Source organism: Ischnura elegans, chromosome 3, assembly GCF_921293095.1.
Source record: "Ischnura elegans chromosome 3, ioIscEleg1.1, whole genome shotgun sequence".
Taxonomy (NCBI): domain Eukaryota; kingdom Metazoa; phylum Arthropoda; class Insecta; order Odonata; family Coenagrionidae; genus Ischnura; species Ischnura elegans.
Genome location: NC_060248.1, coordinates 105,462,549 through 105,487,983, shown reverse-complemented (window position 1 = coordinate 105,487,983; position 25,435 = coordinate 105,462,549). Strand labels below are relative to the sequence as shown.

The following is a 25,435-nucleotide window of genomic DNA, read 5'->3' as shown; positions in this document are numbered from 1 at the left end:
AGCACTGGTTAGTTACTGGGCCCTCACCAATACTTTAGTACGATATTCTTACATCATATCGAGGGTTGTCGGCCATGAATGACATTTTTTATTCTAAAATCTTGAAAATGAGTCCTTGAAAAAACAATCCATCCATTGTAATTTTATGTCCTGTAGAGGTCTTTGCTATCACTTGAATCTTGAAAATATACTGATAAGAACTAGAGCCGATTTAAACCTAATTTCCTATTTTTTTCTTTCACTTTGGTCATTCCTAAAAACAAATTTCTCAATTTCCCACACACTGGATATTCAACACCTCTGCATAACATTCTTAAAGTCATAGAAGTAAAAGAAGTCATTTCTGATAACATATTTTTGTTTAAAAAATGTAAGGCACTAGTCCTATGAAAACGATCAACTTATTGAAATCCTTTTGTAATCGCTGTCTCACCTACAACTCGATGAAATGCTGCTCGGAGTACATCTCATATCACAAATAACTCCAGTATTTACCGGCCATGGGTAAATATCTATCGATCAATTTCCTACCTTCTATGCTCGACCCACAGGAATACCATGCCATTACCTTATTAATTCCATTTATTTCACGAATGATATTTTTTCAAGTGAGTACATAGCGAGTCCTTTTGAATACAATCGGTTTCCGGAATTCTCCTATTATAAGCGTATCCCCTAAACGTTAAAAAAATATTGCTCCTTTCATGTCTCATTAAGTATATCTTAAATATGTTTGGGTATTTCCCCAGGAAACCAACCTTCTTGGTATTCTGACGAATATTTCTCGGGTTTTCAGCCAGGTTAATGCTTTTATACAAGCCGACGTTTCGGGAGACGACTTGTCTCCCATCCTCAAGGCTGTGTTACTTTATGGAGTTCCAATTTCACACATAATTAAATTAATTTTATTCTATTTCGATTGAGTGAAATTGGACTTCCATAAAGTAACACAGCCTTGAGGATGGGAGACAAGTAGTCTCCCGAAACGTCGGCTTGTATAAAAGCATTAACCTGGCTGAAAACCAGAGAAATATTCATCAGAATTATTCACCAGAAAAATTAAAATCGTTGATTTCTTGGTATTCATTTCGCCTTCATCATTACCTTGGCATACCTTCTTAAAAATATATTAGTGAATATCTATCGCGCGTGGCAAATTATTACTTCAAAAAAGTATGAAGCATGTCATTTTTACCGTCTATTTGTTTACCCCAAATTGCAAGCAAAGAATTACCAACACCTTATCAAACAAATGCTGTTTCCTACTATCGCTCATAAAATTACAAGGGCCCTAGCTGTTTCCCCCAAACTAAGGGTAAATCCCTTTCTTGAATGCCCATGGGCGAAGTTTAGAGTTTTATGTTAGGAGTGGGTGGAGAATCAGCAATCCTGCTGGGATTTTAGGGGCTACAGTGAAACGGGGGTCCCCGGGAAAATTTATTTAAATCATCCTCTGAAAACAGCATTTTAAGTAGTCTAAGATTAAAATTTATTTAAACTTTCGATGTTTTTGTTTTCATTGTAATTGAATGTACAGATTTCGTACTTTTTTCGGACAAATTACCATTTAAGTTGTGGGGAAAGGCTCCCCCTGCTCCCCCACGAAACTCCACCCACGAATGCCCCACCCATAATCCGGCCCACATCAATACTCTGCCTTATAACGTCCTTATCCGTTTTCATGAATGGCGTCCGAGCGCCACCACTCGTCGCGGTGAGTACTACGTAAGTAGATGTAGATATCAGGGGAGAGGGGTTAAAAGTTTCAAATCTCAGCGACGCCCCTAACAAAGCGGTGACCCCCCTTCCGAGTGGATGGGGGTGGAAGGGGGTGGAGGGGTACAGTTTTCAGGGGGGGGGGGGAAGAGGTAAGAGGGGGTATTATCGGCCGCCCCGCCCAAGGCTCGATGCGGCGCCATCAGTGGATCGAGGTGGTGCGCCCTCTGCGCAGTTGTTACAACTCCCATGAGACCCTGGGTTTCCATGACAACGAGTCGTACATTCCATGCGCACGCACGCAAAGATTCCGATTATCCCGACTCACTTCAAGTCTGTCCTCCTAAGCTGAGTTGACTCCTCTAACCGCCGCTGATTGTGAGCTCCATTTCAGAGGGGGATTAGATTACTCTCGTAGGCCACAGAATAGGGTGGTTTCCTATTATTTTTTTATTGCCTAAATCGAAAGATTATTACTCCTGGAGTACGTATTTCACGCTTTTAGATTTTTAAATGACGATATCTATTTTTCGCGATTAAATGAAAAGTGAAAATTTTCAAGCGCGCGAAAACGCGACGCGTAAGTATGAATGCCGGGAAATCTCTCCGTGTGACGTATTTCTCGTTCCCGCTGCCGCCCTGTGAGGTGACCTTGAGGCGAGTTGAGCGCTGATACGACGCAGGCTGCTAGCGGGTAGCTGAGTACCCTGCTGGCTGGTAGCGCTTGGCTTAAATAAGGATTATTAATACCTTATCAAATGAAGAAAACTTTCCGACCTTAGCCAGTTTTAATAAGTGATTATTAAGACATGTTTCCCTGAGCTCTGCGCCTCATGCATGCATTGGTAACCTCAAACGATGTATAACTCCTATCTTCTCGTATAGAAACTAGGTCCCTGTGACGTCACGTGGAGTGGCATTGCATGGGCGCCAATCTGGCCCTTTTCAAATGAGGATAAAAATTGACCCTTGCCGTTCGTCTAAACCGGTATTTCTAAAACCAAATAATTTTTATATTATGAATACACTAATGGTGGGTAACGAATGCAATCAATGCCTTTCATTTTCTTTGATGAAGGAAACTACCCTATTACAAGGAATTTTTCGCCTATCGTCTACTTTGTTTACATTTTGTTTCGGAAAAGGTTCCTCTCTAAAAAGTGAAAATTCGGCGTCGGTGGCGGCGGAAATAAATCCTCGCCTAACATTCCGGAGGTCGCGGGTTCGAATCCCGCCTGGATAGGTTTCCCCTTCCAGGACATGGGTGTATGTGATCGTCTGTTGTTGATTGTTTAAACTCCCGATGTAAAGGCTACATTTTGCTGCTTCGGGTGTAATTGAAAAAAAATAAAAAATGAAATAAATATTTCCTATTATTACAGTTTTCCATTTCCATTTTCTAGCCATCTCTATATGTATTAAAATCTCTAGCGAATATGCAACGCTCGTGACTAAGGGTATCACGTGTGAAGGATAGAAAGGAAAACAAGGAACTCATAAGTGCATTTATAAACAGAAATATCATAATTCTTAAAATAATGTTGAAGCATAAGCTTGGACACTATTGCGGGAAAAAGCCAGAAGCCGATCATTCCGAGCTTTCAGTGTTCGAGGTCGCAACATGGGCGTGCCCAGCGAGGGGCAGGGGGGGGCAGCTGCCCCTCCCCCCTAGAAGCAAAAGTCTATAAGCAAAATCAGTACCGAATTGAAACGAAAGTATTCGACAAATTTTCTCTAAACCCACGGAAAATAATATATATTAGTATAAGATATGTAACTAAAATAAAACTATTTTTTCAAGGAAATAATCTCATTAATCCCATGGCTTGCCCCCCATCCTACACCATGGCTTGCCTCCCCCCCCCCCCCTAGTTATGATCCTGGGTACGCCCTTGGGTCGCAAGACGAACAGCCAAATTGGTATGGGTATCTTAATTATTCGTCGTTATTTGCTAATCACTGATAATTAATTGGGTAGAGTTCACTGGTTGAATATTTAATCTATTCAAACAGTATTAGGTGAGATATAGGGGACAATTATCTACCCCTACCCAGATATTTTCGGGCGGGTCATTTTCAGAAGTATCTATTTTGGTATGAATAGCAGCTTTCTCGGATATATTGCTCCCCATAACGATTGAAAAAGCTAAAATGAGTACTGCTTCAATATATGTACCCACAGAACAGAGGATATGGTTCATAGCAATAGATTTTGAAATAATTACGTTTGTAGGGGTATATACAATTCAGGACATAGTGGCACTGACCCCTGACGCGGTTTAATTGAGACGTCAACATTTAGAGCAGTGCAGTAGCCAGGAAAGGGCAGAAGGACGCTATGAAACCCCTCCCAAAAATATTCTAATCCCTTTGAGTCCAGAAAGGCGGCACCAGTGCCAAATGAATGCTATTTCGTCGCGGCGTACGTGGCTAAACTCCATCGCATCGCTCTAGTTCGGACCTCGGTCGATGCACCTGTTGATGGCATTTTGAAATCGTTCCGTCCGAGGACTGCCCAGAAAGTAAGTTCCGTTAAGGGATTGAAAAGTGCTCCATTCTTCCAAAGAACTTTTACCCCATAATTCTTGGAGTACACATCTTAAACTGTTTGCTGACGAAATTACCACGTTTATTACCTCATTACAAGCTTTCAAGTGCCCCATGAATGCAACTTTACCGCTATAGTACATATAATTTTACTAAGAGCTTTTAATAAGAAATCCTCATCTTGCTTTAGAATAGGGCATATTGATAACACAAAATATACCAAAGTAAGAAAATTAACATTTTGAGCCCACAACGCTGTTACCAGTAATGGCAGTGGAGTAAACTGAAAGCATGAAACAGACTCGGTAGCACAGTTATAGCAATCCATTGACATTCTCGCTTGCCAAGGACTGCGCTCTAAGCTAAGCTTTTTTTCTTCCATTATCTCTTCCTTTGGCCTCTTTATTGAAGACTGCCACTGTCAACGGCAATTAAAATTGCTATTCCGAAAGAAGAGATTACTGTAAGCGCCTTGGAAAGTGAGTGTAACGAGGTTACATAGGAGGAAAACTATTTTTGCTGTCTCGTATTCCATCATGGTGGCCGACAATTAACCGCACGTTGTCCACGAGTATAGAACTAGATTCGCTTTGATAGTTGACCATTAGGTGGTTTCATTGACCGCCCAGACTCAACCACAACCCCATGAAGCGATGTGCTGCCTAGGCTTCCATTGAAGCAGGTTGGATGTATCTCCATTTTCATACAGTCTGTGCGTTGAATTTGCAGACACATGAGTACATTGCATGAGAATGAATGATAAGACAGACCATTGGAATTCATTTTTTGTCTTCTACTTCTTTTAGATGATAGAGAAATAGTTTTTATAGGATTTTTCTTAGTCTCTTTTTTAGCAATCTTCGACGGAGTATAATCTTTCATATTCACATTCTATATATGATGAATTTTCTATATCGTGAATGAGGAAAACGTGGCATAACATCACAGCCATAGAACACATAATCTTGATATTACCGTCGTTTTGCGCATTTAATGCAAAACTAAAACGTGAAGTAGTGAAAAAATTGAGTCACGCGTAAGGATAAACGGATATTTTAATTATAATTCATGGGAATAATAAATAATGCAAACCTTAGGTTTTCAGTTTTCCCGTGCACAATATTTTTTTAATGAATGAAAACAGATTACCTCTTATTTAGCATTTCTTAATAGATCTAACGGTGATACAGTCAAGCATTTCGCTTCGGGTTGTAAGGGAAAGGCAGTTATAGTCTATAATACGGAAAGGAAGATAAAGTCATGGAAGGTTTGGGTGAAAACGGTGCATCAATAATTTTTCTCGTGTGAAGTTATATCTCGATCCATATGTACCTAGACATATGGTTAAATAATCTGCCAAATGAATGAATGAGATTTGCGCACCTATATTCCGCTTTGTGATTAGTGGTATTACTTAAAAAAAAAGACCATCAAAAGAAGATTTTCGCCGCGAAACTTTATCCCAATAAATTTATTTAGAAGGAAAGCATGTGCATTTTACTGTAAAATTACGACAAAACCTATCGTGCGGACCTAATTAAATTAAGTGCCTTCTTGTTGGATTTAAATTTGTGTGACCTTGCTCAGGAACGAAGCACTCAACTCAGTCGCAAATGAAAAAGTTTTCCCAAAAACTGAAATTAACACTGTTTGCTTTGAGACCAATTATCGACCGAGAGTAAAAACGAGTAAGCCTTTCCATACCGTAAGCGATTAAGCCAAACAGCTACATCTGGAAAACAAACTTATCCCACACCTGATGTGGAACCATTAAATCCGGCAATTCATGACTTGAAAGCGCTCTCCACCTCCCAATGAAAGAAAAGGTAGCAAGTAATTCGGGATAAAGTATGGGTTAGCCACAGACAACCTGGAAACTGAGAGTTGCAATTACAAAGAGTGTAATTCTTCGAGGAATTTACTGTTATTACTCTCCTTTCCGACGTGGCAGCAAAACCCAAAATATATAGCTAATGTCACCCCTTTTTTTCTCATACGCTGGCTTTTTTTTGAGCTGCTTGCGTGCATAGGGAAATAATTCCGTAATAACTTGCGTGCTTCGTCGAGCAACGGCGCATTTTCGAGACAGCAAAAGGAGACTGCACTTCTTGACTTGCACTTTCGCCGGCTGCGACCCCTTCTGAAAATAAACACGATCTCTTCCTCTCTGCACCCCACGGACCAGCGCCCTGCTCCGCGCGCCGCGCCAGGGTGCAAGCCTCGAGTATAATCAGCACCTATACGAGGAGGGGAAATAGAATGAGTCGCCAAGTGCAGGTACATTGCATCGGGTGCTGTGGCATCGATAGACCCTCATTTCGGGGGAGAAGGGCTGGGCCACCACCCTTTATATTCGTCTCTGAGAGGAGTACCATTATCAACTCTAAACATAGGTCAGGCTCCAATACAGGGCGTAACCTCGGTGACGAGCGAGAACCTGTCATAACACTTCAGGAATTCATCGTGAAATTCAAGGATGTGATTTTGGCCCTCCAGTTTTGCCTCTCTCACGAGTACGGAATTGCGATTCTTAACAGTGACATAAGATGGATAGATGGTAGTGAGCGTAATAAGATAATAGTGGGGAGAGAGCAAGATCAATGTAAGATAACTCATTTTAAACAAGAGCGTCGAATAATATTTTGTATGTAAATACTTTCTAATAACACTGGTCAACATATATTTTGTCCTAGAGACTATTTTATGTGGTCTTATATGTATTTTTCGCGCTGATTCCGAACCTGCGCTTAGATTATTTCTATCACGTCTAGTTTTCTTAGGACAGCTTAATGTATGATTTTGCTTTTACGAAAGTTATATTTTAATCCATTTGAATATATTGATGGCATGAGCAGGTGAAAATAAAACTTTCCAGTCAAAAATTGTTATCCTACGATATCATACCTTCCTATCCTGTCAAAACATATTTAAACTTTCACTATCGCATAATATTCTTTTCATAGCAATGCTGAATCAGCTGCCACTTCTCGTCAGTATGATAATATTTATAATAATTTACACGACGACGCATCACTACATAACGTGTTAATGCTCTTGCATATTACTCATTCAGCAAATCAGACTCTAATTCTTATCTTTTTTCATTATTTTCCTCAATTCATTTAGGAACCCCCCCCCTAATATACTGCCGTAATAGAGTGCGTCTACTTGAATCACACTGAAAACCTATTAGTTGCATTTTGTCGTTTCTACTAGCGTGTCCATCGGAGATTTACTTCTCTTTGATTTCTCCAGCCCTTCTCCACAGACAGAGTAAATAACCGGGCCCAAATATTCGCGAGGCTTGAAAGAGTCGGTTTTCTTTCAAATAGAGGACAACCACGGAATTAGAATGGGTTTGATTTTTCTCTATGGTCGCCAAATTTGTTTGGCATTGAATTTTCAACCAAACCGGCTCAAATTCGAGTGACTGATAGGGCATGCCCTGCTCAATTCAATTCGAGGTTTCTGAATTTTAATGGAGAAACTTAGACATCCTTCGGGAAGAGTGAAGTTCCTCTCAATCTGAATCATGAATACCATGAACCGCTGACTTCGAAAAGGACTAAGAACCCTACAATAACAAAGCTGTTGCAGGGTTCTTGACAGGGATAATGGAATTCCACGCCGGAATCAAATGTCGTCAACCCATGGGTCTTCAGTTTTACCTCAGTTTTAAGCATCGCTCAAATTATTTCACTTACGTCGATGTTTCCAAAATCCAAATTTTTTAAAACTTGGTCATTGTATTTAGAATTTTCATCAAAATGACCACTCTCGGTCATTTTTCGCAACAAGTCGTAAGGGCACAAATATAAAATCCTACTGACTCATTTCTAATAGTTAATCCGTTTCTACCATAATATTTCCGGGACAATCTTTATACCTGAAATTGGTTTGGTATTTTTCTGTTTTCGTAATACTTATGAGTCATCGCTATATCTCTTAATTTTACAACTTCTCATTTCTAGCATAAATCTATTCCAATAAATTCATTTTGAAGGCTAGCATACATATCTTAGGCTATATTACGATGAAACCTATCTTGGGGACCCATTTCAAGTGCCTTCTTGTTTGATTTGAATTTCTGTCACCATGCTCAAGAAAGGAATATTCAATTTCGTCGCTAATGAAAATGTTTTCCCTAAAACTGAAATGAACCCTATTAACTGTGTGACCAAATAAAGACCTTACTTAGAAACTCGTAAGTCTTTCCACGCTCATTAGTAAACGATTAAACCAACCAGCTATATTTTTCTAAAAAATAATCCAAGTGAGATTAATCTCGCGTGAAAAGTACGTCGTATATTGCGTATAGGTTTGTCCATGGGCAGTACCACAGTTGTGCAGGAATAAAGGAAAAACACGCGACTCTGCCAACGAGTTTAATCACAGGCATCGTCAAGCAATCAAAGGATTCACGGGCTATCCAAATTCAACTTCCTACACCGCCTGTACACGTGAAATTCCGAGAAACTCCAACTAAATTTGTCGCGTTATTTCGCGTCGTTTACCAGTAAAAATTGTCATCCCCTTGATGACGCATCGGTCATTTGCTGAACTGGCAAACTCCCAGAAACTAGGGATGGAAACGACGGAGAAAATGAGTCAATTCAAGATCAAACGCTTACGTGTATGACATTTTTAATATCACAACCCATCCATCAAATCTGGTTGTACTTATGGGGAGTTTCTATCTACAAGCTGAAGGTCATTTATTTCCCCACAAAAATGAACGAACTTTCGCCAAAAAAAATGAATAACACTGAATGAATTCGTGTTGAAACTGACATGGGGTTCTCAAATTCTCGCATTCCACACAGTGGCGCATATAGATTAGGTATATCTCCGTAGGGGTCATAATCACTTGAATTAGGGGCGGATTTAGGGGGAGTCACAGGGGTCATGAACCTCCACCAAATTTTAATTTTTATTAGTTAAATAGTCTTTGTGTCCTTGTAAAGGAGGTAAGGGACTTTATACGCAAATGCATGGCTACAAGTCCCTAGAGTGAGAGAAGTTTTACTGGTATTTAACGTGGAGCTTAGCACAGTAAACCTACCCAAGAAAAAAATTTTCGCAGGAGAAAGGCTTTGGAAAAAAGAAAATTATGCATGCGTTAAACAGGGGACGGGAAGCATTTAACCCAAATACTAGGCGAAAGCAAATTCATCCGTAATTCAAATGTCATTTAAGGAAATAGCTCTAGGAAGCTGGCTCGTATACCCACTAAATCGCTTGGTTGAGGAACTAGATTGACGCAATATTATAAAAGCTCTTCTCTCCCATGCCTGGAGCTCTTTACCTATTCATGCATGATGTATTTTGGTCTAGCGAGCGAGAGAACTGGAATTATCACTTCTCATGAGATGTTGTATGTATTCCGCTTGATCTAATGTAGAAATTCAGTCAATAAAATACCCGCAGATCTAAACCTAGTTGTCCTAGAGTTCCCGGCGTTCGGGCGTGAGCATTGTGTAACGTGTACATTCGATGAATACTGATGAGTAAAAAACATTCTGGAGATACGTTCTCGTTGCGCAAAGCTCTGGATAACCTCCACTTCAGTATTTAATCCAGGACCTAATATCGGGGAGGGTAATATCAGCTAATATAGTCGAATTAATTTTCCGGGTGTCTGCGGCGTATGGAATACCTCAGTACGAGACAACTAGAAAAACAAAGAAGTCGGTATCAGTGGCGCAGCGAGGGGGGTTTTGGGGGATAAACCCCCCCCCTCCCAGAGCTCAGAAATTTTTAAATTTAATCCATTTAACTTAATTGGAATGATATTACTAATAGAATAGTGTAAGGATTAATAGAATATCCCTCATAAATCCGTAAAACTCACCATTTTGAACCATTTAACTCAAAATTCTGCAATTTATTAATATTGCACCTATCGCTTATCCTGGTGGGTATTCCATACCCCCTCACACCCCGGTATTGGTTGCACCTAACACCCCCCCTCCCCCCACCCCCCCCCAGCCTTAATTCCTAGCTGCGCCCCTAGTCAGTAGCAAGGGCGTACCCAGGATCAAAACTGGGGGGACAAGCCATGGCCTAGGGGCGAGGGGCAAGCTATGAGATTTATGAGATTATTTCCTTGAAAAAATAGTTTTAATATATAATTTTTCGTGGGTTTAAAGAAAATTTGTTGAATACTTTCGTTTCAATCAGTACTGATTTTGCTTAAAGACTTTTGCTTCTAAGGGGGGGGGGGGGCAGGAATTGCGAGGGTTCAAGGCGAACCCCGCCAAGGGTACAACACACCGGGGCCCGGAACCAAGCCCGAGGCTTATACGCCAGGACACCCGGGGAGGGGCTGGAGAGGAAGGAAAAAGGACAGAGGCGCCGTCGCGATCGGAGCCCGCCGACGCCTCCAGGGAAAGGAAAGGAATGGAAGGGCGGGAAATAGGGATAAAACACTCCAGTGCTATGGAAGCAAAGGAGGCTCTACCTAGCGAAACCATGTGTACACAATTAATATTCTGCCAATTTTAGTAGATTTTCCTATGAGGAAGAAAAATCTATCGATCAAATCGGTAGATGGGGGGTAGGGTAGGGGGTAGGGGGGGGCAGCTGCCTCCCCCTACCCTTCGCTGAGTACACCCATGGTCAGTAGTATTTGAATCATTCTAAGAAACCACGAAGACATTACGGAACGCCACCTACTTTCCCATAGCATCCTCTGCAATTAATTTATATTATAGGGGAAACTTCTCCTTAGTTTATGAGTCTACATTGACTCACTCGTGAATTCCGGAGAAACGTAGTGGATGACCGAAAATTCAAGGTGAAAAGCGAGCCATTGAAGTTGAGTCGCCCGCGCCGTTCATCGATCCGCTAAAAACTACGTCTGACCTTTTGGAGAGAAAAATGCGTTGCTACGAACTGCGCACAACCCTTTTATTTATTTTACCTTCATTGTTGGTAACAGTTGAAGTGAACCCCAGGATTACTCGCCAATCATACGCTAGGAGAATTGGCCGGATTTTACCTTAATACTTATACTGCAAATTAAAGATGAAAATTTTAAGAAGCATGGCAGACCCAATGGGCGGTGGTGATAACGGTACGTTAAACTTGAATGAATCTTTAAATTCTGATTGAGTAAAATCTATACCTGTCATACTTGCATTTGTTCAATACTGTTCAGGACTCGCCTCGTGTCACTTTTGTTATCTTGCAGCAACGAGAGCCTCAATATTCAAGTATTACGTTTCCTAGCGCTCCGCTAAATATCGGTCCGCACTAGACAGATATTAGGGAGGACCAGAATATCGGTCGCTTCTCCTTTCAGGCGACAATGGCATGCTCCAAATTAATTATTATTTCCAGGGTATTGGATTGGATTATACCGATGAGATAAATAATCAATTAAGCATAATCATAGAATGATTTAAAAATCGACTAAAAGTGGATCACAGCCGGTTTTCTTGAGGACAATGATCCCTCACGTATGGAATCAGTTTCAGTCGTTCTATTTGGTTTTGTTTGAAGAAAAACTCTTGGCACACACGTAGCTTCGCGAGTGGAAGTCATACATATGAAAACATTAAAATGTTAAGGATACATAATGGTATTTGCTACTAAATTAATTATAATTACTCATATACTTGTATAAACACTCCCTAAAAATTACTTATAACATTTACCGATTTCGGCGTAAGGTGCGGAACAGCCTGAATACTGGGTTAGGGGGGCAGCCGCTTCTTGGAACAGCCTTAGCCCGCAAAACGCCGAAGGAGCATGGTTGCAGGCTGGCAGTACTTGTTCAGGAATAGTGATTTGCGCATTGGAAGTTCATGATTAACTTTGAAAGTAATATATAATTCGTCGCCAGCATGTATCCTACTGAAAATGATGGTAATTATTTCATAATTTACCATTATTTGAAGGTTACCGGCTCTCGCTTTTTTGCTGTATAACTTGGGTTTCTTACGTTCAATTGTGTTCGTGCTCGGAAAAATGTTGTGAAGTGATATTCCACTGTGTTACTCTTGTTTAAGTGCTTGGCAAATGATTTTACCCGTGATATTAGTTTGAGGTTGATTCACCAAAGCTGAAGAAAGTCCTTTGAAAATGAGCGCAAATTAATCGTAATTATGGTGTTTGCTCTTTCAGAGTTATCCATCAACTCGAAGGGCCACTCCACGATGGTTGAACAGCATCAATCTGAACAAGGATCAGTCAATGATTTAGTGTTTGAAGATGAGAAGCATCTCGGCAGAACCCTCCAGGCCCTGAACATGATGAGGAAAAATAGACACTTCTGTGATGTAGTCCTACATGTGAGTACACTACTATCGATCTTGTTGTTTTAGTTAGCAGTGCGGCAATCGACGAATTATGCTATCTAAAACTTCTATAATTGTTTAAAAAGGATATTAAAGTCCTATTTTCGTGTTGTGGAGTATTGCCACTGTGTGGTGACTGTGAATCATTTTTTTGTCCACCAGGTGGGAAGTACCGAAATACATTCCCATAGAGCTGTACTGGCAAGTGTCAGCCCTTACTTGTTTGAATTATTTTCTGCCGACGACGAATCTAAAGGGAATGCTCGAGAAAATGTCATAACATATAAGCTGAATGGGATATTTGATAAAAATGCCTTCGAAAAACTAATTGATTATGCGTATACTGCGAGGTGAGTTAAGTTCATAATGCTGTACCTTCATACTTTACCATTTACAAGTATTTTTAGTGCTAGGGATCGGGTAAGTATAGTCAAATAATTGCGATAGTGGTGTATGGAACGAGAGAAGTCCTTTTTGGCCTGTGCTACATTAATTTCCTATTCTCTATAATGATTTTTATGCTAATTTATGGCTATTTTTCTTATTGACAAATAGGTTAGAGGTGCCAGATCATTTGGTGAGGAGTGTGTACCTAGCTGCTCGGCAACTTAAAATGGATATGGTCGTTCAAGAGTGCAGTCAGCATTTAATCCGTGCTCTTGATGTAAGGAATTGTATTGAGATTCGATCCTTGCCTGGAATCAGCCGCAACCACAATTTGGTATCGAAGGTGGATGCTTTTATCGCGAAAGAGGTAGGTTTCATTAATTTCTGTCGGATTTTCATTGAATTGCATTTGAGGAATTTTTTTACCTGTCTCATTAGGTAATTTTCACTGAGGTAATTCCACCTTAAAACTTAAATGGTAGTCTCGTCCCTAGTTTTTTTTTCTTTGGCCTCATGGAATCCAACAGATAGCTGCAGTGCAGAGTTTCGTCAATATTTCCCATGATGCCGTTTTAGTGTTGTGCCTTGTATTTTAAATGTGTCGGTGTTGTTTTTTTTTTATTATTTCCGGGGAACTTCCTTTGTATCGATGCAAACGTTTTTCTGGGTCACTAATTCTCTTGGAATCGATTAATTCTTATGTTGGAGTCAAGGCCTAAATAAGCCCCTCTTGCAAACTATTTTTGACCCATTATGAGACCCGAAGTGTATTCATGTTTCTAATTTAAAGTTGAGTTTTTATTGGCTTCCGAATCGTTTGTTCGTCGAAACTTGATTGTGGAGTAAATATGGTGTAATTTATTTTGTTTTTGTATGCAATTGGATATGCAGAAACTCCGCAATATCAAATGCAAAAGGAAAGTCACTCTGGGAATGGTAATTTGATGCCTCTTAGAATTTATTTTGTTTTTATTTCATTACTAGATATTTTGCATTATTCGAGAGTTTCATTGTTACTCATGAAAAGACAAGAATCGTTTATTATAAAGAACTATATGTACATGCAATGTGCGACAGTTGTTTGAAGTCAACCTTGTATTATGATCATATTTGTCCTGTGTGTTGCAAGTATGGCATAAGGTATATAAGCTTACAGGTTTGATAAATATTTTCATATGGGGACGCCCATTGCATTGTGTGATTATGACTAATTTGGATTCTGTCATCTGTTGACGATCTTCAGGCCTTCCTCATTGCACTCCCATTTCTTTGCAAATGCTGACATATGTGAAGTGGTGTTAATATTTTGACTTTTTTTCAGTTTTCTCAAATTTACAAATCACCTGCAATCTCTACCCTTCCGTGTGCCCGTATCGAAGTTCTGCATCAGACAAGAGAGGAAATGTCTTTGGTTGGCAGTGATTCCCTCTGCCGCCTCGTTTTAGACTGGGTCCGGCAACATTGGGAAGATGAAGAGCCTCCTACTAGAATGGAAGCCCTCACTGACAAGGTGAGAATGTCATTATGAGAGGTTTTCTTGTGCTTATAACATTATTTAAGAAACCGAATTATTAATAATATCTCTTTCGTCTTTTAGACACACTTGCTGTATTTAGCCATGGACAATTCCTTGCAAGACTGCACTGAGCTACCCACTGGTGATGTGAGTGACACAGAATTAGTTCAAGATTATAAAAAGCTATCTATAAAGAAGAAATCTCAAATAAATGCCAAGGTATGATTTCACTTTAGTGCTAAGTATTGTGTACTGTACTTTGAGTTATTAAGCATGCTTACCACAGTTTTCGAGAATTATTTATTTGATTAATTTATTAGGATGAAATTTACCTTTGCCGAATGACATTTGTATAATGCTTCATATTCGTATAATTCCTTATATTACCATGCAAAAAATTTTACCTCATAAGACTGCACATTCTGACTTAGTATACAAGCCATAAATGAGGAATTTTTGCTTTGTGGTTACTTTTAAAGTGGTAAGATTTTTTTGAGTTGGATGAAGTGTATCACTAATCCTGGAAACATGAGTTTCTAGCTCATATCAATAGTTACAGTTCATTATTGTTGAGACATGTATTACTTTTTTTATAGAATCGCCGAAAGGGACCCCTGCACCCTGCAAAACCTCGAGTTATTATGTATTCAAGAGAGATAAGTGGAGATGAAAGGATAGAGGCTCCAGCCGAGGCTGAATGGAAGCTAATTGCATCTGTGAAAGTTCATGGTAAGAGTTTGAGTGAATTGAGATTGAGCAAAGAAATTGATTAGCTGAACACCCTCTTTTATTTTTGCTAACAATCACAATTACTTTGCAGAACACAGCTTCCTTGCACTCGCTGCCATAGATGGCTTCCTCACCACAATGTCTGTTCTTCTGCGGCTGAATCAGCCTTCAAGTCCGTCTCCAACATCTGCCATGGATTCTTCCCCTACTACTATCAGGGAAGAAGAGGAGGAAGGTGAGGAGGGGGAGGAAGAAGAGGAAGTGGTCTCTGTACCTAACGGGAATGGTGTGACGGATGGAGAAGAATCTAGAAGTGCTGAATCTTGCCGGGAGGGTGGAGATGAGGAAGAGGAAGGCGAGGGCAGGAAACAGAGGAGGAGAAAAAGGAAGACTGTGAATGAAAGAAATGGAGAGAGTGTCGATGGAGGACAAGGACAATTGCCAGATCTGTACTGTGCTCTCCCTCACATGGCTTCTGTTAAGTGTGCTGTTGGATGTGCAAGTCTCTGTGGATCCCTCCTTGTCTGTGGTAAGTGTCTGCTCTTTTCAATAACATGTCTATTGTAGTTTATGCTAAGAAATACCCGAATTGCAATTAGATGGTTGCCCACAGTGTTGAATTTATGGCTCCAGACTGGGGTGCCAGGGTTCAAATTCAGTTTACTATGCCAGTACTGTGCATACTTGAGACCTGCAAGCAGGTGCAAAATCAGTTTTTCTTGTCATCCGGGACCCATGATCAGTGCAGCCCATCCCCAGGACCACCTTAGTTAAGAAGGTTCCTATGTGCACATGTTTGCCTAGTACTTGCCTTCTTAGCCAAGTAATCACCTGTACATTTGTCATCCAACCTCAACTCTGTCTGACAAGAGACAAGGGACACTGGCTTAGCCACGGGGGCCCAGAGGGGGGTTCCCAGGTTACAAGCTCCCCCTTGAGCCTTTTTTGCCGAATTTAATAAATACTCGTACAAAATTACTGTTTTTGAGTCTTAAAAATCATGTTTTCTACATCAAAAATCCCTAAATTTCCTGGGGAGGACTCCCCTTTGCTCTGGAATGTTTTCAATATGCGATCATATTCCTGGCGACTCTACTGGCAGGGGGTAAGAATTTCTAAGTAGTTTTCGGTTTTCCCTCATACCTGGAGAAAATTCTGTACTTCCAATGTGAGAAATAAGACCGACAGCCTGTTATCTCTTACATTCCATCCTGCTTTAGGTGCCAGCCACCTGACTCTCAGTGATGCTTCTACCAGTCGAAACAATTCTGAAATATGCATTTGTGAAAGAGAGCATTGAATGTTCATGTTTTTCTCTTTATCACCAACTCGTAGTTGCCTTGTGGAGTGAGTGTGGGTTTTGGTGAAACTTTGCTAACTGCAATGCTTCTGGAAGGAAAGCGATTGAGTGCGTTCTGTACTGGTATCAATATTACCATCTTGGGGAATAGGGCTCTATCCTCATCCTGGATGAAACTTAGCAACGTACGCTTGATCCTTACTTCAGTGGATGGTTCTTCAGTTACAGCTTTCCATTTGTAAGATAACACATTTAGGTGTGATCCCTTTTTTGGCCCCTATATACATAAGCTTTCATCATCATCACTGGTCAACAAATATAATGACACAAGCTTTACGGAAAAAAATGTTTTCCCTTTACATGTGCCTCAAAAGTTTGATATTTTAATGTTGAGGGCACTCGGCTGGCAATTGATCATGCAGGTATGCTCTTCACCTTTGTTGTAAATTCAGCAATTGGTGAAGACATTCGATACCTGATAGATAAAGTGAGGTGTCATACTGGAGGGACTCTTGACAAAACAAATATGATGGCTTTTGTCTACTTAAGGTGATTGGGTTAACTTCGATAAGTTTTATTGATTTATTGAAAATGCCAGAAGATTTTGTCAATATTTTTTGATACATTTATTAATTTGCATAGGAAATTAATTTTGCATCCTTCTGATGCCTTTATATTACTCCTTTAACATTTGGATTTAGATCTACGACAGATACTGGCTTTTGAATGAGATTTGTGTTCACTTTTACGGTTGTGGAACGTAATATTTTGACTTGATCTGCTGTGGTTGCTCATTTATTATAATTCACATTCATAGGTGTAGCGTGAATATCCCTTGCATGCGGATTTTCTTTTTCACAGGTTTTTTAAGTATTTATGCACTCACCTCGGAAGGAATGGGTATCACCATAGGTACTCTCACTTGTTAATGTTATATCTTCAATAATTTTGTCAACATATAGAATTTGGAATTCAGAAAAACCATTTTTTTATACTTAATTGGCTTCATTGTGCAACCAGTGAGACAAAAGACACATGTATTTTAATATTGATAAAACCAGGTGGTAGATAAATTTTATAAATACCGTATTTATCAGAATATAGGCCCCCCTTTTTTTCCGAAAATGGGCATGGCAAAAAGGGGGACTACATTCAAATGCATTTTTTAATTTTTTTCCCGAAACTGAAGCCTCAAAATTAGGGGGGATTATATTTAGAGGGGGACTATATTAGGAGAAATACAGCATTTCGATGTGTACAACGCCACGGAGAATATCGTTTTTAGTGAAGAGCTCAAAAAGGCTATTATATGCGAGAGCCTAACAAGGTTCTTCGCATTATTGATTTACTATAGAATGTAAACATTTCATGAATTTTGTCCATATTCATTTATCATGCATCTTTTGTTTTTCAGTATGGTGTAAAAACGAATTTCTTTTTCGTTGCCTAGCTAAAATTAGAAGCATAAAAGTGTGTTATTGTTTCGATAGATCATAGATTTTCGTAGTAAATATTCGAAAAACAATAAATTATATTAATTGGGAATAATCTCTCTGGAGCTACTCATCCCACTGCCTCAACTGAAGGAGCTCATGAAATAGTGCTTCCCGTTGGTCTTAGATGGCCCAGATGATCCAACTCGTAGGTCTATAGTATGACAGTGCCAAATACCTAGTCGTACTTCTTTAATTGGAATGCATAACCTTTATTTTGAAGTATAGTTTTTATAATATGTGAAGTGGAATCTAATGTATGTATAACTTCAAAAGAATAGTCTTTTAAATCTTTGATTGCAATTACTGTCTAAGATAAGTCTCTTCATAAATCCCTTTATCTTCCATTTGCAATCAAAGAAATTATTCTGTTGATGTAAAACAGAATAATGATTTCAATTTTCTTGACATAGTTTTAATTTATCTGTCATTATTTTTGAAATTTCAGGAGGATATGACCGTGGGGAGTGCCTTCGTTGTGTTGAAGTGTATGATCCCATGCAGAACACATGGTCTCCCCTTCCTCCCATGAGGGAAGCCAGGGGGCGGTTTGCAGTAGCTGTGGCTGGAGACCTTCTGTACGCAGTTGGTGGCAGCAATGGCACCACAGAATTGGACACAGCTGAGGTGTATAACCCCAAGGATGGTCGCTGGGGACGATTGCCTTCTATGGCCTTAGCTAGATCCAATGCTGGTCAGTGTGAATTTTTGACATGCTGGGTATCTTTGTACTTGGTGTTAAAATTTACTTTATTTTCAGCCTTTAATTGCTTGCCCAACTCCTGTTAATTTTGGTTGATGGGATGATCAAATATTTACCTGGTTAAATAACCAGCAAAGGTATTTTACGTTGATATGCTAATTTAATTTGTGGGAGAAGTTTATTGATTTAAGTTAAAATATTTCGTAGAGGAGATTATATTCTAGGCCTTGTTATCAAGTGACAGCCAATATTTTTCTATTGTTTTTCAGCGTGGCAATGTCTAGGACTTCGTATTTATGTGGTGTAATATGCGATATTTCAGAATGATTTCCCTGATATGTTGTAGCTGCCTTCAAGCACGACATTATCAACGACAATATGGGAGGTATATAGTCTCCTACTTTAGTGCTTATTTCATGATCTTTGGCAGACCTATCAATTCATTTGCGGTTCATTGTTAGTTAATTTAAAAGGCATACTCCGTCAGAGTAGCTTTATGAATGATTTTTTGTCTGTAATATTAGGGAATATCTCCAATGTTTAAACTTATCTCCTACAGTCATTAACCAATTGGTAGTCACATTTTAGGACTGGCTGATCGGGAAGTCACCTTTGCAGCCTATTGTGAGGAATCTAGACACTTGAAATCGTATTTTCAGTAGCAACTGTGGCAGCCTTTGGTAATAATGCTAAGGATAGAAAGAATGGGAATGAATGTGGGATATCCTCGACATAATGCTTTATTTGGCTGAAAGACGTTCATTCATCAAATTGATGAATTTTACTTTCATTAGAAATGGTTAACCAAAATTATGTAATAAATTTGCTCATATTTGGCATTACAGTGAGCTTTAGACAAAGCACTGATGTCAGTTTTGTTTTTCCCTTGTTGTTTGTAAGGACTGTTCGATGTCCTTCTTTTTTCTTATTGCATGCGTACATGCATAATTTACTCTCCCAAGTCACTTAATGGTATCGCTCTTTCCGCCTGTGTGCCTTTTACCTCTAAAATTGAATCTCAAGGATGGGCACTGCAACACCTGGACTTAACTACCAGGCGTCGAGGAGGAAATGCGCTGGACCAGGTCCTGTATTCCAGGGCTTTTTTGGGTTCCTCAGTTGGCTCTGATTCACTGGAGATCAACAGGATTCATTCCAGCTAAATTCTGTAGGTTTTCTCTATGTATCGCTCCATATTAATTTTATTTTATTCCTCATTTCGGCTTTTGTTATTTAATTTTCAGAATTTATTACCTCCGCCCTCATTCAAATTTTGAGTTTGAGTTAGTACACTTTTAGAGGTGCTTTATATCGAGGATATGCTGTACATGAGAAAGAGGGATTCCATCTAGAATTGGCAGGGACCAGTCTCGTCGTGGCATGTTTGGGAAAAGTATGCCTGTGGTGAATTTGTGTGTGTAGAATGGATGCATAACCCTATCAAGCATTTAAAGTTTTGTCTTATTTTGTTTTCAGCTGTGACGTGTTGTGGTGGAGATTGAAGGAGTTATGGTGGGCAGACACACTGTCCCACCTGGGAAGAAAATGACATCATCGCACACATTGCCACACACATGCATACACACAAAAAGAATGCAATGGTAATGCAGAGTGTGGCCACTGGGCTCCTGGGGCTCCTGCCAGCTAGTGTCTTTGTCTATTCTGAATTTTCATTCGCTGCATGAATTTGAGGAAAAAATTTCAGTAGCTTGATTTATCATGTGGCAAATTTACTGCTCATCTCATGAATACAGGTGGCTCAGGGTTGCACTCTGGCATTTCCCACACAAGAGACGAGGGATTTTTATTTCTAGGACTCTCTCGATATAAACACAAAATATCCAGAATTACTATCTCCTGACTTGGTGAGTATGGTGAAATGCTTTTAACCATATGCTAAGAACTATTTAAAATGACTAGGGGCATTTTTTTGGTTTGTTGTAGTAGTTTGGACCCAAAGCAGTCTCCTACTATGGCATACTCTTCTATTGTTTTATTTTAGTTTAGTTTTATCTTGTGTCAATTACAGAAGCCCTTGATAAAGGCCTTTGGCTGCCCTCCTGGCTGATGGCAGACAGAGATCCTGCAATGGCAGCCTTCACGATCGATCTCCATCTTTCCCCATTAATATTTTGGAATAGTCTGTGAGGACCCACCTCTATTGTACCATATGCAAGAGTTGTTGGGTTTGAGGCATTCTAGCAAGGTCATTGGAGCTTGTTAGTTGACGCAAGTTTTCAGGATGTTGGGAAACTGCTGCATGGGTTTAATTATTACGTCATAATTTATATTGAAAGAACATTAATGGGCCCTTCCTTTCTCACGTGCATGAACTTAATTATTTGCTATGTTAAAAAACTAATGTTTTGACCCATTTTTGTCTTCCCTTTCTGAGAAAAGATTTACTCCATCAAATGATATGTTTCTCATTGCTGCAAATGAGCGGAATGTTCCTGTTAAACCAGTTTAAAAAATCAGTTCATTTATGGTGATGTTATAGACAAGAAAGGGTCTTCATTGGTTTTTAGGAAGCACAAATTGTTTGATTTCAAGTGGTCTTCCATTAGCATAAGGTGTGCAGAATGGCTGTTTTATGTCCCACTTCCTTGTTTTTTCCTATAGTTTCCTCTTGTGAGTAATATGGTGAATCTAGGAAATATCTTTACTGGCTACTATATCTAACTATGGCCTCCTGTCCCTTTCCCTTTTCTTGTATTTTTGCAGGAGTCTGTGAGCTTGGAGGGAAGATATACTGCATTGGTGGCTGGAATGGTCAAGTGGGCATTAAGCAGTGTGAGGCTTTTGACCCAGTGCTCAAACAGTGGAACAGGTTGGCACCTTTGCAAATAGGTGAGTGAAGCTTATTTCTTGCTCATATATTAAGCTACTCCAGTTTTGAAAACAGATTACTTTATTTAAATCTAGGGAATTAAAGTGTCAGAATTGCATTCCATTTGTTAATTTGTTGAAAAGTGTTCTTAAGTCTTACAGCAAGTTGCTTGCCTTTTAAGGCATCCTTTTCTCCTGCTTCCTTAGCAGCTCCTTTTCTGTTATGATAATTTAACCAAAAGGTGTATTGCTGGTGGTCATAATTTGGTCCCTCCATAGGGTGTTAAAAGTGAACAAATCTCAGTGGCACAGAAGACAGTTTTGTTGTGAGGGCCACCACTGCATTAGTGTGAATTTATAATAAAAATATGTTTCATGTAAGCAATTAAATTGTTGGCTCTGTAGTTCATGGGAATTTTCTGATTGTTATGAAATTATGCATTTATAATTAATGAGATGCTCAAGTATGAAAGACAGTAGCATAATCAATAGTGATGTGGTGATAATGGATCGGTTGTCCTATGCCTTGCTAATGGTGGGTGGGTTGATACATTATTTGATGTAAACTCATGCTGCATTCATTTGAATGCCACTCCTCTATAAAACCTGGAGATAGATTCTAATCCCATTATGCTCAGTTTATCTTCAATATTTGAGCGTATTTTTCCCAATAGGTGAATCTGATCATTGTTGAGGAAAGCTAAAAGTCATTAATTGCACAATTTTACATTATTTGATTTGTGGTTAGAATAAAACTATTTAGTATTTTTATAATCATCTGTAAATATGAATATTCTGTTAAGTTCATGCTATGAAACAGTCTTGAAAATTTTGTGGATTTTAGTTAGATATTTGAGTAGTTGCCCTGTGAATGTCATTGTGAACATGGAAGGAGCTACACATTCTTAATAATAGTTATTAGATTGTGAGCCAAGACTTTTGCTATTACATTGTCACCAACATACCTCATAATCATTTTCTTATATTAAATATCTTGAGAGTGCTTTATGTTCTTCTGTACCATTTTAAATGTATTTTTCTAGGTTCTATGTTTAGTTCATGTAGAAATAATGTGAATTAAAATTGGTGATTCTAGGGCGCTACCAGGCAGGAGTTTGTTCGATGGATGGGCGTGTGTATGCAGCAGGTGGCTGTGATGCCTGGAATTGCCTCAACTCGGTTGAGGTGTATGACCCCACGACTGATACTTGGAGCTTCACTAAAGGAATGATCACTGCTAGGAGAGGGTGTGGTGTTGCCATCTTCAAAGGTGAGTTTTAATGCATTTCCTGTCACCACAAAGCACTTTGTGTGAATAGATGTCGTTATAATATTTTTTTTGTTGTTCAACAGGCAAATTGTATGTTGTTGGTGGCTCAAATGGCACCCAATCCCTGTGTTCGACTGAAATTTTTGATCCTGTCAAGCAGACATGGACCCCGGGACCTAACATGACAACGCCACGTGCCAATGTTGGAGTTGCGGTTATTGGTGATCGTCTCTATGCTGTCGGTGGCTTTTCAGGTAACTAAGATGTATTAATCCCTTCTGATGTCTTAAATGGTAGACTGACAGCATACCTCTGCCGAAGCTGCTAAAAAGATAACAGTTTTCCCTATAACTCATTTGATGAGGGGGGTATTTTCAAGCCCAGGACTGACCTCTGTGGTGAATAAAAATTAGATATCCTTTTCATGAAACTGAGTCTGATTTTAAATTTTTTCAGTTCTCGATTCTCTATACTTGGTTCCAAGGATGAACTCTTATTATCTGAATTAATGGCAAATTTAAATGAACAACCACAAGAAGTGAATGAAAATAATTTCACCTAAAATGTAAATAAGTAGGAAAGCTCTGTAAAAAAAAAACTTAAGATCTTCTCCATAATTTTATTTGCCAAGAAAGAAAGTTGAAGTATGTAACACGTTTGTTAAAGAATGCATGATCGAACAATAAGTCACATTACATCCATCAGCTACTGGTTCTTTATCCAGGTTTTGATTTTAAAAATTCAACATTTTTACCCTATCTGGGTCCAATCTATTCCACGGTTCCCACTCAACCGTGAAAACCTTAAAACCGTGAATAAGCCGTGAATTTCGTCTACCGTGAAAAAACCTGGAAATAGCCGTGAATTTCGTCACAAAACCTTATAAATCTCTCAAAATTGATTTTAGATTTACGATAGACAGATTAAAAGAAAAAAGGATGTTACGATCATGTTTCAAGGTCGAGTCACTTGCAGACTGTCCACGCATTTACCTGCACACGTGGATAAGAAAGCGCAACTATCTATTAATTGGTCCGTGTGCGATGACAGCACATTGACCTGAAGCCTGCGATTGGAAGACATTAACCCTGGCAAAAAATCAGGCATTTCTTCACTTCCCTGCCACCCTGCTTTCACACTCACACCCTTTTAGCCGGACATGAATTTTGCTAACGATAGGTGCCATCATGAGATATAGCACTGTCATTGCTGCATTCAAGGAATTTGTTGCGTTTGTTACATTTTTAGTTAACATGCGGCTGATGATTGTTACGTGATCAATATTTCTGCCTAAAATGCCGTATCTATAAACCGTGAATTTGATGACATTTAGACCATGAAAACCTGGAAAAAACCGTGAATTTTATAATGTAGTTAGAGTGGGAACCCTGCTATTCTATTTTTGGCAGAAATATTACCATGAACAGACATTCACTGAAAACAGTAGTGGTCGATGTTTATTTTGAAGGGCCACGTGAAATATGGTTGGAGCACAGTTAACACACTGCATATATAGTTGGCATGGCATCAGGATCAATAATGAAACTCCCCAAACTTCTGACAACATCATCCGTTAATTTGTAGTAACTTGTGAGTTAGTTCAAAATATATTCTGCGATGTAGCTTAAATTGTTACAAATTGACAATTTGTTAGCATGCTCCACTGTCAGAGTTCTTATAACCTCAACAATAAACTGTTCAACACGCCGATATAGTGACACCAAATGGATAAACTGAGCAGCTGCGAGCTAACGCAATATAGTAATGCAGTGTTGCATTCTGCAGGATAACCACTCTTTTCGATGATTTGCCTAGGTTTATTAACTTACAAACAAGCTCTGAAAAGGCATTTTGTTCGTATGTTGAAGAATTACTATATATGTAAAAGATTCAACTGCGAGACCACTTTCAGACAAAACGATTTTCTGCCGCCTGAATTTCGCATGAACGGCAGCGGGCGAAAAGTCGTTTAATCTAAAGAGACCTCTATTTAGCATTGTCTCTATTCCACGCCGTAGAAGGCATGGTGCATTGCCGGGCCAGATTAAAATGGGTGCCGTGCCGTCAACGGAGCGATTCAACTCGTTTGAAGTCATTCATAGAGGACAGGGGCAAGTCAGCTCGTTTGAAAGCAGCCACAGCTACGGAAATGTTACAATGTTGGCGAGAGCGACAAACTGATGAACCCTTAAATGCACGTGTTAGTGAGTGAATCTCAAAAGAAAAAAACCTGGACAGCTTGCAATCGGAAAGTAATATATGCGTTTTTAATCTTTTTTTCACTTTTGGCCTTAAATTCAATGCAAGGCTTTTCAACTTTGGGCACTAAATTCAAATCATTGCCACCGCTTCGATCCGGATCCAAAGTACTGACTTGATGCGATCGGTACTCGATACCGGTTCCACAGGCCAAGAACTGGTAGAACCGGGTACCGGAACCGTGAAAAAGTTACCATCTTGAAATTTTCAGGGCATAAACAAGAGAACTAATTCAACTTTGAGAATTGATTGAAACAGAAATATAAATGTTCTTCATCCTAGAAATACCGAAGTTATATTTTAAAATTCGATATAATGCCAATTTTTGGCAATTGTCTACACTTGCGAAGGAAGTGAAACAACCACTATTGAAAGTCGTCATAAAC

The 25,435-nt window shown here is 39.4% G+C and overlaps 1 protein-coding gene across 4 annotated transcripts in view; it reads left to right on the top strand.

The window, feature by feature from the left end:
• The window catches only part of LOC124156310 (influenza virus NS1A-binding protein homolog A-like), a 156,919-nt gene that overhangs the window by 129,769 nt on the left and 1,715 nt on the right, over nucleotides 1-25,435 (top strand). For 2 of the 4 annotated variants that reach the window (XM_046530782.1, XM_046530784.1), the window contains exons 2-12: nucleotides 12,391-12,557; nucleotides 12,726-12,913; nucleotides 13,119-13,317; nucleotides 14,272-14,460; nucleotides 14,548-14,685; nucleotides 15,063-15,195; nucleotides 15,287-15,724; nucleotides 18,437-18,682; nucleotides 21,416-21,541; nucleotides 22,617-22,790; nucleotides 22,874-23,044. In XM_046530782.1, coding sequence (XP_046386738.1) covers nucleotides 12,391-12,557; nucleotides 12,726-12,913; nucleotides 13,119-13,317; nucleotides 14,272-14,460; nucleotides 14,548-14,685; nucleotides 15,063-15,195; nucleotides 15,287-15,724; nucleotides 18,437-18,682; nucleotides 21,416-21,541; nucleotides 22,617-22,790; nucleotides 22,874-23,044 — 2,169 coding nt within the window. Of the gene's footprint in view, nucleotides 1-11,263; nucleotides 11,339-11,985; nucleotides 12,133-12,390; nucleotides 12,558-12,725; nucleotides 12,914-13,118; nucleotides 13,318-14,271; nucleotides 14,461-14,547; nucleotides 14,686-15,062; nucleotides 15,196-15,286; nucleotides 15,725-18,436; nucleotides 18,683-21,415; nucleotides 21,542-22,616; nucleotides 22,791-22,873; nucleotides 23,045-25,435 lie in introns of those variants that run through there. The other 2 variants (XM_046530781.1, XM_046530783.1) reach the window with 2 other exon arrangements.